Source organism: Lepidochelys kempii, chromosome 1 (assembly GCF_965140265.1).
Source record: "Lepidochelys kempii isolate rLepKem1 chromosome 1, rLepKem1.hap2, whole genome shotgun sequence".
Classification (NCBI taxonomy): domain Eukaryota; kingdom Metazoa; phylum Chordata; order Testudines; family Cheloniidae; genus Lepidochelys; species Lepidochelys kempii.
In genome coordinates this window covers 341,273,640-341,287,135 of record NC_133256.1, presented here as the reverse complement: position 1 = coordinate 341,287,135, position 13,496 = coordinate 341,273,640, and the positions used below count along the sequence as shown (strand labels likewise).

The window sequence follows — 13,496 nt, the reverse complement described above, 5'->3', positions numbered from 1 at the left end:
TTGACGTCCCTGACGTTAGATTCCGGAGCTTGAAAATTTTGCCCAGTGTGTCTGACTAGGGGCGGCTACGTTTGGAAATGCTGGTCTGAATCCCGCTGGTGCTCTCCAGGCAGGCTGTTCTGATTGGCTGTTGGTGCCAACTTCAGTGCTGGTAGGGAGAACCAGTGGCAAAGCCACAGGTGGACCTGGGTGGGCCACGGCCACCCCCCCCACAGCCCCAGCTCTGCTCTGGCCCCAAAGCTTGCCTGCTCTGCCTGCCCACCCAGCGCTCCAGCCGGGGAGTGGGCTCAGGGCATGGGGGCTTGCTCCGCTCTGCCCGCCTCGTGCTCCTGCTGGGGCTGGGTGGGTGAAGCGGGGAAAGCCCCAGTGCCCTGAGCCCACTCCCAGGCTGGAGCGCCAGTGGGGTGGGCGGAGTGGAGAAAGCCCCCCACGCACCCCCTCCGCTCCCCGACAGGAGCACTGGGCAGGCAGAGCGGGTAGGGGCACGAGAGCACCCATTTTTCTGGGGTCCCGGGTTGGCCCAGGGGCTAATCCGCCACTGGGAGGAGGGCGAGTGAGCGGGTGGCCGGCAGAAGTAGAGGAGATCTTCAAAAAAGGCAGGCCCGCTGCCTGGGGGAACCGGGCCCGGTGTGGCATCTGGAAGAGAGCCGGGAGCCGTGCGTGCTGGAGAGCAGCGTCTCCTCCCAGAGCTTGGTGCGCACCCGGGGCCCCGGGGAGCCCCTGGGCAGTGGGTCCATCCATCGCCCCCCGCAAGGCCAGCTGCATGAGGTGGGGGTAAGCAGGCCCCCCATTCCTCCTGCCCTCCCGGCCCTCCCATAATTGCCCACCCACCCGCAGTCAGGGCCCACCCAAATAGCCTATGCTGGCCTCGCCACTGGGGAGAACGCACAGTTCAGGAACAAAAGAATATGGTAAGAAAAGCGTTTTGATCTGAGGAACCTAAGAATAGTCCTTACCACTCTGGGTTTGAATGGTGGTTCCATCGCTCGCTCTTCTAGAACCTCCCAGTTTATCTCCTGGAAAAAGGCGTGCTGGCGGATGTTCCCCTTTGCTCCGAGCCTCCTCTCCGGTTCTCGCACGAAAAGCTGGAAGTGAGCAGAGAGCGGAGCACCTTACTCTTCTGTGGATAGCACCGTCCACAGTAGCACCCACGTAGCCATGGTAGGTGTCACCCATGGTACCTCTTTACTCAGTGAAAACGTGAATCTTGCAGGCAAAGTGGTGCTGATCCCTAGCCCCACATGCCAAGCGGGAAGCTGAATCATCTTGTCCTGGTCCTCATTACTTCACTTTGATACTTGAGGCCAATTTTTCAATGTCAGCCATTAAGCTGTGCCCTCAAAACGTGCAGGTGCACAAGCCAATGGTGAATTGTGTGTACAAAATAGGTGCTTAGATGCACGATTACTGCACCTGTTTGCCTGTGTAAATGCCTGTACAATGACATGTGTGTACAATTATGGGTTGTGAGGATGAATATTTTGTAGATAAAGCTGAGGCATAAGTGTTGGAAAAATTAGGCCTTGATGGCTGGAATATTCATATGGCAGGTGTTGCCCACCTTCATTTTTACCAAGCATTCCAGTCATCTGGTCCTGCATTTTGTGAGGTCTCCGAATCAGAAAGGCTGCTAAGAGGTGGCAAAGCTACTTAAAAATCACTCCTTGCACTCTGTGTGTTGTCTTCCCTTCTGTTGGCACTTTTACCATGACACCTCGGCCCAGGGGCACTGGAACAACGGGGCTATGCCCTCCCACTTTTTACCAGCCGTAAGGACAAGCAACAGGGGAAAGGAGTGGGGCCTCAGGGGAAGGGGCAGTGTAGGGGTGGGGCCTCAGGTGAAGGGGCAGTGTGGGGGGCGGGGCCACGGTTTGGGCGCCCGTGGCCCCCCACTGTTAGGAAGCTTCCACTGTCCCTGCCATGGCCACAGGTTCCCTTGTTTATCAAGATCAGCTGAAAAGATAGAAGACTTTTCTAGCCCTGGAAGAAGACGGGTTGTCTATGACACAGATTTTCAAAAGAGCTGAGCTCTTCTGCAGGCCCCTAAATGAAATGGCATGTAGAGTGGGTCAGGAATGTTTTGACAAAATGCATTTTCACTCGAAAATGCCAATTTGACAAAAATGAGACTTTCTGTAGGTGGGCAGTGTTGTGGTAGGCATGTTGGACCCAAGGTATTAGAGAGTCAAGGACATATCAGGTTTGATGAAACTTTCAGGGGGAAAGGTAGCTTAGATCCAGGATGGAATTTCTGGTTTGAGAGAGAGAGAGAGAAAAAGACTATTCCCTCCCAACATCCAAAAAGACCAGTGACTATAGAATCTGTTGAGATGTGGGTAACCTAAGTTCAAGACCCATCTCTCCCTGACTCAGACCAGGAGCTTGAACCTGGGTCTCCCCATCGTGGCTAACCACCAGGCTACTGGCTCCAGTGGCATGGGTCTCTCTGTGTGTGTTTCCATGAAAATCGTTCAAAGGGCTCTGTTCTCATTCCCGAACAGGACAATTTTTTTTAAATCTCAGAAACATTTGCGTGACAGGAAAACCATTTCCTGCCCAGCGCTAGGGGCCACATTTTCCAAAGTGCTCAGTGCCCATCAGCTCCCATTGTTCTCAACACAAGAAACTATTTGGGCAATCTGGCCCCCCACCAGTTGTCGGCGCTGAGGTCTTTTGAAAAACTGGCCTTTTATCTGGGGTGGGACCATGTCTTTGCATGCTCGTTAGCAAGCAAACACACAGTTGCTGCTCAACAACTAATAAACAACAATAAGGTCTAGGGCCAAAGGTAGCCACTGAAGAATCGGATGGAAGGAAATCCCAGCTACAGAATGGAGTTTTGGGTTGTGCACCAGCAAATCATAACCTGGCCACAGTGCTGAAATAGACTAAAGAAGACTGATTGCGCAGCTATAATTCAGCTATACAGAGTCCCCTCCACTAAATTAAATGCTTATGCTAATGAATCTAAAGACTACCACATGTTTAACTATACAAATTCAGTGCTAATGGGAAGTGGCCAATAACCAGGATAATTGTCTCTTTCTCAGAAAGGGAGTTTAGTGTTTGGCAATAAGGATGATTTTTATTTCTGATACTACATTAAATAAAGCTAACAAAGGCTCAGTCTGCTTGTGCAGAAAGATGGCACCAAGAGACACCTAGTCAGGCCTCCATAATCTCTGTCTCACGTGTTGTGCATTGTTTGAGCCAGCATGTTTGTACTTTATTTATTATTCTTATTATGGTGGTTCCTAGAAGCCTGAGTCCTGCTGTGCTAGGTGCTGTATATACATAGAACAGAGAATCCTCTTTCTCCATTATTATTATTGATGGAGCATGGTGCATTTCCATGTGACTTTCCTGACACATAAATAACATGGTCCTTCCCCCGAGTCCAAACCAGAAAGACTAATGTGAGACATGAGAGAACAAGGTGGGGGATGGAGACAACGTGTAGATGAATGTAGGCGTTAAGATTCAGGGGGCCTGGGATCAGGCCCATTGTGCTCTGAGATCCTCAGACAAAGCACTGTCTATAATCGTGCATCCAGCTTTGGTCCCCCCACTACAGAAGGGATGTGGACAAATTGGAGAGAGTACAGCGGAGGGCAATGGAAATGATTAGGGGGCTGGGGCACATGACTTACTAGGAGAGGCTAAGGGAACTGGGGTTATTTAGTCTGCAGAAGAGAACAGTGACAGGGGTAGCCTTCAACTACCTGAAGGGGGGTTCCAAAGAGGATGGAGCTTGGCTGTTCTCAGTGGTGGCAGATGACAGAACAAGAAGCAATGGTCTCAAGTTGCAGTGGGAGAGGGTTAGGTTGGATATTAGGAAACACTGTTTCACTAGGAGGGTGGTGAAGCACTGGAATGGGTTTCCTAGGGAGGTGGTGGAATCTCCATCCTTAGAGGTTTTTAAGGCCTGGGTTGACAAAGCCCTGGCTGGGATGATTTAGTTGGTGTTGGTCCTGCTTTGAGCAGAGGGTTGGACTAGATGACCTCTGAGGTCTTCTCCAACCCTAATATTCTATGATTCTATGAGATTATTTCTCACCATAGTACTAAGGCCTGCACACCAGTGAGAAGATACAAACATCAAGGAGAGATGTTAGCATTTGGCAAAAAGGATCTGACCTGTAACAGTGGAAGTGCTGTGACTTCTTACCTTCACTAGGATGTCTTTTGCATCCTTATTGAGCCAGCGAGGGTAGAATGGATTATCCATGCGGATGGACTGGAAAAGCTCCTCTTCATCTTGGCCATGGAAAGGAGACTGGCCAATCAGCATCTCATACAGAAGGACACCAAAGGACCACCAGTCAACCGCCGTGTTATATTTCTGTCCGAGCAAAATCTATGTCAGAGGGAGATTGGCAGGGAGTGAGAAAGGCAGACACAAAACACTTGACATTAATAGTCTATCCTCTAGATGCTGTCCATTAGTGGCAGACTTGGACCCCTCTACAGCTGCTTTGTGCTGCTTAGGCAGAGCAAAACAGGCATGATGCTATTTTAAACAGCCATTGGATGATTTTCCTCAGTAACCTGCAGATGTCATAGACTTACCGGTGCACCCTTCCTCACAGTTGCCAGTGTGGGGTGTGTGTGGTCAGAGCAGCTCTAAATCACAGCAACCCCAGGCTTCCTGAACCCTCCCTTTGGGCCATACACAGCTGGGTATAAGTCAGGGGCTTGCCTGAGGCTTCTTTAACTGGTCCATGGCCCCTAACGGAATCAGGGACAGAAAGGTGATGTAAAGACCCATTTGCACCATCCCTCTTCCACAAGCTGCACCCGGAGCAGGGATGCAGCTGAGGATTTGGGCCAAGGACTTGGAGAAAGCAATTAACTGGCATCATCGTCGTCATCATCAAGTGGATGGGGAACCAGCCTGTGGGTCCGAAGACCTGGGTTTGCCAACGAGCTAGTGTGTGACTGTGGGCAAATCACTTAATCTGTCTGTGCCTCAATTTCCTTAGCTACAAAAAATAGGGATAATAACAATACTTACCCACCTTTGAAATCTATGCCTGAAAAGCTGTATACAGTAAGTATAATTTTACTACGCCGTTCGCTTTCCTGAAACAATAGAAGACTAGTGCAATCTGCTGCAGCAAAAATAGTCACACGGCTAGCAGGTAAAGGTGTGCCAAAGTTACATTCTAAACCCTGCTGGTTTTCTGCATACAAACATGGAGCTAAACTGTTGAGCTGCAACATGGGAAGTAGTGCCAGCCCCACATTCTTTTGCAAAATTCATCAGAAAAAGAAAAATTAACTCAGACTTGTGAGTTCCATCGTTTAAAGAAAAACCCAGTTTGTGAGGTGTGTCGTGGGGCTTATTTGACTCATCAGAGCTGCATTTTAAAGAACTGAATTTGGAACTGATTAGTAGTCTATACCAGTGTTTCTCAGACATTGGTCTGGGAATCACTTGCTGGTAGCCCACAGAGAGCAGGTCATATGATGTTAGCCCCACCTCGTTACTAGCTTCTTCTACAGGCATCCATGCTCTTCGTTATAAAGAAAAGCCCTGAGGCCTGGGGAAGCAGCTGAAGATAAGAAGGAAGGAGCCAGCCTAGCTGCATGTAATGTAATTGGTGTAATTCCCACAGGGATGTTGCACAATTGTGAATAGGATCTTTATTAGGAGGGGCGGCAGTCTGCTAATCACACATTGTTTGTGGGGGAGAGGTAACCAATAGATTATGGACCTACTTCTCTGTTACATCCAGTTAATAGTGGGGGAAGCAAAATGTTGGTGAGGGACAGAGCTAGTAGGGAACCTGTTATTCTGCTCCAATAGCCTGAGTCTTTGCCCTGGCATTGGACCAGTTTAGAGCAGCCCAAGGGCTGCTCTAAAATGCACCAGTGTGTTATTCCCTAGGGACCATATGCCAGCTGACTTTGTGCTCTGCCAGTCCTCTTGCCCATCCTAACACACACCCCCACCCCCAGCACTAGGGTCTGCAGGAGAGGAGTAATAGGAAGCAACTCTGCTGGCTCTATGCTCGTTGGGGATTCCCCCATGCTAGGAAATATCACTGCAAAGGTGGTAGAATAGGTCAGAGAAACTTGTCTGACCTGGTTGTTAGGATGTGGTTCACTAGGTGAAAAGTTTAAACCTCTGGTCTTCAACATGGTCTAATAGCATCTGGCATTTTGAGAAATCAAAATCAAAACCGCCAGAATAAAGTTTAAAAATAAAATAATGAGCTCAAGTGTCCACAGTCATCCAGTTGTTTTTACAGAGTTTTGTTAGGTTTTGTTATTTTATCTTTTACCACTGACAATGCTTTTTCTAATTACGTTAATATGCAACTGGCCAGAAAGTTGTCTATCCATGTACTATACATACTTCAGCTCCACACCAATACACAAAGCCTCTGTCAGCTGCACCTTAATGAACAAGGGTTTCATTTCACTCCACGGTTTATCGCTGTATTGGATAGATTTTTGATTCACAGAAGACAATGCCTCTGACAGCTTGTTTGCAACAATGACTCAGAAACTTCTTGGTTCCCAAATCCCTATTCAAACAGGGTTCAATTTCCACAGCAGGAGGTGCAAAAATAATCGCGTAATAGTCTAGTGCCATGTCTTGTAAGGTTTGCTGTAAGCAGCTACATGGGATCTTTAATGTGTTCACTAGCCCCAGTTGTAATTTTACAAGCTGTCCTCTGGTGTGGTGAAATCACTCTAAGTTACCCCAGAAAGGAATGGGACAGCACAGAGGGAATTTCACTCAGCTATTAATAGTGCATAAACTAAGCTTCATGTTACTGGCAATCACATGGTCATATTGAAGGCAATGAGTTTACAACGATGTAATAAGAGCAGAATTTGGCCCGGCAAACATACTGTGATATGATTGGTCCAGTTCTGCTCCCATTTACATCTGGAGTAAATCCCCTGTAGCCAGAATCTGGGTGATTGTATGTGAGCCCAGAAATGACCCTTTTCTCGAGATAAGCCAGAGCAATAAGAATATAACCCCATGCCCAGTTGTGAGTGAGCAAGGCCAAGTTAGAAAGCCCTTCAGCGTGAGCAATTTGGGAGGTGGCAAAGACACAGGCGTGGGCTTGCTGGCATTCATTCTTTGAATTGTAAGGGCTCTATCCTGTAGACTTTATGAAGGTAAATCTTCCATTGAGGCCAATGAGATAGGGCAACATGACATAATTCCAATGCCAGACCTAGGATAGAGACATGATAAGTCAATGGGAATTTTACCAGAGTCAGACTGCTGTGTGAAGCCTCAAATGCAATTGTACCTCTATAGCATGGGCTACATTCAGTCTGCAGTGGCCGTCCAGGAGCTGCCCCCTGTAAGGAACTCTGGGAGAGTCAGCCAGAGTTCTTCCTGGGGGCTCTGAGGAAACGACATCACCTTTCAGAGGGTTCCCTCTAGGGCCCTGGCCCAGCCCTCACCTCTCCCCTTTCCACCCTTTTTCAGACAGCTACTGCCCACTGTAACTTGCCCATATTAAGGGGCTCAAGAAATGGAGAGGAAGTTCATTGCGGCTCCTCCCCTATGCTCTTCAGCACAGGGGCTGATTACAATCTGACCCCGTATGCTAGAGTTGCTGTAGCTATAAATGACTAACTGTGGAGATGATTAATACCACAGAAGACAATTATTCTTCTAAGTGCAGGCACAGCCGCTGATGGCTGAAGCGGTGTGGTCCGGAGAACAGGGTACTGGTGTGGGAGTCAGGATACCTGGTCTCTTTTCCTGGCTCTGCTACTGATCTGATGTGTGACCTTGGGCACATCACTTTACCTCTGTGTCTGTTTCCCTTCCCACCCTCCATCTGCCTTGTCTACCTAACTTGTAAGTGCCTTAGGAATATGTAAGTATAGCACATAGCACAATATGGTCCCAGTCTCAGTTAGAAACTCCAGGCCCTACCGCAATACAAATAATAATAACTGGAATAGGCAGCTGTGCTGAAATGCTGGAAAAAGTCTGTTACATGGCTTGAAAGATGATTAATAAACTCCACTAGTTCTTTCAGTTCGTAGGTAAAAGGTTTTTCGATGCACTGGCTGAAGTTCTAAAATAAATGATGGTGCTGAGATAAAACCTCTCCAGCTTGCATTAAGTGAAATCGCAGATAACGGATTATCTCTTGAAGACCGTGACTCTGGTTTAGGATCAGAAAAAGATTTCTTTAAAAGAATGTTGAAGCTGAATAAAAGCCACTGGGGACTTGATTGCGATCTCACGTCCACCGGCATCAAGCCGGCGTCGTTCCACTGATTTCAACAGAGCGGCTCCTGAATTGCATGGTTACCACTGAGATCAGAATCAGGTCCCCGGAGCGCAGTAAAAGATTGATGAAATACAGCGTGGGGGAAAACAAAGCCTTTAAAAACCATCTGGCACGCACCGATATCCATCACGAAAACACTGAACTCGGGGAACGGGATCTTGAAAGGCAAAGAAATGGATTTCAGAGCGATGCCAGGCATGATGCATTGAGGGCTCTTGAGTTCTCTTCCTTCCTGAGAAACATTTGGCTTGTTGCCAGATTAGTCAGAGTCTCTCCACGGAAGATCTGTGTCTGCTTTCAGCTGGAGTCGGCACCCAGTCAAATCAACCACAAGGCCAGGAACAGGGTGAGGGCAGGAGGAAGAGGCATTGTTGGGGCAGGGCCTCCGGAGAAGAGGTGGAATAAGGGCATGACCTCAGGGAAAGAGGCGGAGCAGGGGGCAGGGCCAGAGTTTGGGCACCAGTGGCCAAACTCTGGAGCATTTCTAGAGCATTTCTGGCACTCCTGCACCAGGCTACATCAGTCAGGGCACACAAAGACTGGATTCTGGTCTCTATAAACAGCTCATTAACTGATGCATCCTGGTGAAGGAGAAGAGGACAAAGAGGAGTGCAGGAACAGAGGGGACTTTAAGCCACCTTTGTGTCTCCTTTTATCCCAGCCCCTGATACACTTTAGAGCAGCCTCGGGGTAAATAATGTTAAGCTTTCCCCACTCCCATCTAGGAACCAAAGGCAACTGAAAAACAGTGAAAGCACAGTGACCACCCCCTGATAACTCCTCACTGCCCATGTCGTGCACCATACATAGGATAAGGTAGCTGCTTATTCCTGGGTACTTCCCAGGGGCTGTTTCTGCCCCCTTGATGGGACTATAAGCGAGAACTGGGCCCACTGACTTCAGTGATTGACCCTGATATAAGTGAGAGTCCCTATATATTTATTTGAAGAAACAGTTGGGATTCACACATGCTTGTATTGTGCCTTATTTAGGGCCCAGTCATGTTAACACTTAACTACTCAGCAAAGACCCTGATGCAGGCAGCACTAATGCATGTGTTAGTTTAATGGCTTAAATCCCATTGAAATTAGGGAGTATCCAGTCAACTATTCAGGATTTTCAATTGAGTTTCATGACGGGTCACTTTAATCACATGGTATTCTGTCGCCTCATTGGATGACCTGCCTTTATAAACAGCTGCTGCCTGAAATGAATTTCATTTAATCACAGATCAAATTTCATTTTGTGATTCAACCACTTATGGTGCAAAGTCTGCGTTCCACAAACGCTTGCCTGATGAACATTTCAGTTGTAGGAATGTTCACAGACATAGGCGACGACTTCTAGTTTTCTCCGGGGGTGCTCCACCCCGGCTCTGCCCCAAGGCCCTGCCCCCACTCTGTCCCCACTCCTGAGGCCCTGCCCTGGCTCCGCCTCTTCCTGCCCCAGCTCCACCCATTTCCTGAAGTCCCCACCCACCTGCTGCTCCTGGTCTCTGTCTTCCCTCAAGCCCCTCCCCTCCCAAGCCGTCAATCAGCTGTTTGGTGGCGGCGGCGACGAACAGCTGTGGCTGTGGGTGTTGATCATCCACTATTTTTTTTCCGTGGGTGCTCCAGCCCTGGAGCACCCATGGAGTCAGCGTCTATATTCACAGAGAGCAATAAAGGGTACTAACAAGCCAAACTGAAATCCAGTTTCTAACTAGGGGAACCATTCGCAAGAACCTTATATACTTTTCACGCAGCCCTGCAAGTGATTAATCATTGTCTGTTTCCTCAAAGAAAATGATGCAACTACTGGGCTAAATTATGCTTTCAGTAACAACCGCGCAACCTCATTGACATTGGTGGGCTTCCTGCAGGTAGGACTGAGAACAGATTTGACCTAAGTTCAGGTCACACCTACCTCGGGAGCAATGTAATCAGGGGTTCCACAGAAAGTGCTTGTCTTTGCATCTTCAAACATGTTCTCCTTACACATCCCAAAGTCAGCAATTTTGATATGCCCGTCCTTGTCTAACAGAACGTTATCCAGCTTCAAATCTCTGCAAGAGAAGAGCAAAGTAAACATCTTCTATGGAAACGTTGTCCAGCGGCATAAGTGCGTGTATAATATTACATAACATAGGTTCTTGCAATAGGAAAGTGGCAAGATTTGGTGATTTGAGAACACAAGGGAGAGGTCAAGGTCTCCATCCTGACCCCAGCAATCTCTACAGCCAACTCAGTGAGTTTACCCTGTCTGCTCTACTCCCATTTCCTCACCTGTCATATGGGCTTATTAATAGTTACTGTACCTACCAGGCCCCAGAAGGGCGTTGTGAAGATTAATGGGGAGCAATATAGAGCTGTCCTATCTGCTCCGCAGCTCCAAGAATAAAATTGTCTGCGTAGGAGGGGCAAGAACACAGCCTCACCCTGCCCCCTTTGGGCTGTACTGAATCCCAGGGCATGCAAGGAAGATACACACCTTGCACTCAGGGAAGCACACGGGCTGTAGTTTTTACCTGGCTGCTGAGCCAGGGTACAAGAAGGAGGAGGGTTTTTTACACCTTCTTTCTCATTTGGCAGCCCTGCCACACCCACACTAATTAGCACTATAAGCTGCTCTGCTCCTGGGGGGAGGGAGGGACATTAGGAATTCATGGAGACTGAGACAAAGGCCAAAATATACTTTCCCACAAGTCCTGTCCCCAAAATCGAATTCCGGTGCTAACCTCAATGGGGTATGTCTACACTGCAGTTAGAGATGCATGTGTGCTGCAGGACCTCGAGATATACCAGAGCTAGCTTTGATCTAGCTAGCCCAATAAACAATCACAGGGAAGCTGCAGCCGGGCTGGCTTTGCAATGGCTGGGAGCACCCCAGAACCTAAGTAGAACATCCATCATCTTTTCCCTCCCGGGGCCGCACTAGCTGGGGCTGAAGTATTTACAGAAGTCCTTCACACTCTACTGCCACGCTCTCCTCTGAGGTTGCAGGCTGCTGTGGGAAGCCGGGAGCTTGGAGAGAAAAATATGTATGGGGGAAATTAAAAAGCAAGCCAGCCAATGAATCACGCACATCAACACAGAACAAAGAGGAACAACCCCTGAAAGGAGAAATGGAGTGATGGCTTCTTCTGGGTTAGTCTCCAGAGCTGACCTAAACTTCAAAAAGAACAGGAGTACTTGTGGCACCTTAGAGACTAACAAATTTATTAGAGCATAAGATTTTGTGGGCTACAGCCCACTTCATTGGATGCATTGAATGGAACATATAGTAAGAAGATATATATATATATTATACATACAGAGAAAGTGGAAGTTGCCATACAAACTGTAAGGGCTAATTAATTAAGATGAGCTATTATCAGCAGGAGAAAAAAACTTTTGTAGTGATAATCAAGATGGCCCATTTAGACAGTTGACAAGAAGGTGTGAGGATACTTAACATGGGGAAATAGGGTCAATATGTGTAATGTCCCAGCCACTCCCAGTCTCTATTCAAACCCAAGTTAATGGTATCTAGTTTGCATATTAATTCTAGCTCAGCAGTTTCTCGTTGGAGTCTGTTTTTGAAGCTTTTCTGTTGCAGAATTGCCACCCTTAAAGTTACTGCTGATAAAATAGCGATTAAGTCACAGGGACTAATTTTCAAGGCGGTTTTTTAAGCAGCACATTCTTCTGCACTCACATGCACCAGCAGGCCCCTAAGCATGTGAATGCCCAGCTGGGCCACAGTTCCAAAAGTGACGTAGCCACTTTACCTTGAACGGTCCCTTGAAATAAGGGTTAACTACTTATGCTAAACAATCGATTACATCCTGAATATTTAGCTGTGGTACTCTGAGTACATTTCCCAGACCTGAAGAAGAGCTCTGGATAAGCATGAAAGGTTGTCTCTCTCCCCAACAGAAGTTGGTCCAATAAAAGGTTTTACCTCATCCACCTTGTCTCTGTAATATCGTGGGACTTTATAAGCTCTAAGCTACAACAACACTGCATACAGAAGTGACTTGTAATTTTGGGCACCCCATCTGAGGCGCCTTGAAAGGGGGCCTGACTTCCAATGGGTGGCTACTCAGAGCCTTCTGAAAATCAGAACATTGTCTCAAATTGAGCACCCCAAAAATAAAGGCAACCGAAATTACTTAGGCTACGTCTACACTAGAGACCGATGCAGCTGTGCCACTATAAGATTTCTCATGTAGCCGCTCGATGCTGACGGGAGAGAGCTCTCCTGTCAACATAATTAAACCACCCCCAACAAATGATGGTAGCTATCTAGTTGGGAGATTTCAGAGTAACAGCCGTGTTAGTCTGTATTTGCAAAAAGAAAAGGAGTACTTGTGGCACCTTAGAGACTAGTTGGGAGAAGCTCTCCTGCCGACATACCACTTGTGCACACGACCACGTATGCCAGCAAAATGTATGTCGCTCAGAGGTGCGGTTTTTTTACACTCCTGAGTGACATACATTTTGCCGACAGAAGCGTTAGTGTAGACATGACCTTAGTTGCTTTTGAAAATGTAGTGCGCTCTCTCTGAGTAGTCAAACGCGAGCCGCCTTGGACTCCTTTTAAAGGCTGGGATTTATCGAAGGAAAGACAAGGGAGTTAGGCATTCAAATCCCATTCAGTTGACGTGCCCATTGAAAATCCCAGACAAAGCACCTATGTTTAAAAATAGGGACCATAATATCAAGTGAAGAAAACATTGTCACAAGATAATAGTCTCCTACTGCTAGATTACTGCCAGGTTGAAAGGTGAGACATTGATCAACAAGAAATAGAGAGGCAGCAATTCCAAGCAGCAGATACTCATGTTGTCATCATTTCCAACTTCACTGACTTTATTTTTGTTATGCCAGGGGTCGGCAACCTATGGCATGCGTGCCAAAGACGGCACGCGAGCCAATTTTTAATGGCACGCTGCTGTCTGCCGAACCCTATTGAGTAAGAACATTTTGTGTATTTAAAATCCCTTTGCAGTTCTATTGGAACACTTCAGTAGTACTGTAATTCCCCCCTGCCCCCTCCCCCTTTTAATATAAGCCGCTGTCTTCCAATCTCGAAGTGGCTACATTGCAGTGGCAGGGCAAAGTGACCCTTCCATTTATAAGCTCTAAGCATGCATTCCTGGTGCACTCAAAACTCCTAACTAAGTCAGTGGGAGTTCTGAATGGACATATACTGGAGGGATTGGGCCCACGTTTTGCAATCATGTCTTTGGGATCT

The 13,496-nt window shown here is 47.6% G+C and overlaps 1 protein-coding gene across 5 annotated transcripts in view; it reads right to left on the bottom strand.

Moving 5' to 3' along the window:
* Positions 1-13,496, bottom strand: part of PRKCQ (protein kinase C theta) — an 89,082-nt gene that overhangs the window by 6,157 nt on the left and 69,429 nt on the right. For all 5 annotated transcript variants that reach the window (XM_073328833.1, XM_073328835.1, XM_073328836.1 and 2 more), the window contains 3 exons: positions 10,185-10,323; positions 4,169-4,357; positions 957-1,085 (listed from right to left, as the gene is read on the bottom strand). In XM_073328833.1, the coding sequence (XP_073184934.1) occupies positions 957-1,085; positions 4,169-4,357; positions 10,185-10,323 (457 nt within the window). The remainder of the gene's footprint in view (positions 1-956; positions 1,086-4,168; positions 4,358-10,184; positions 10,324-13,496) is intronic.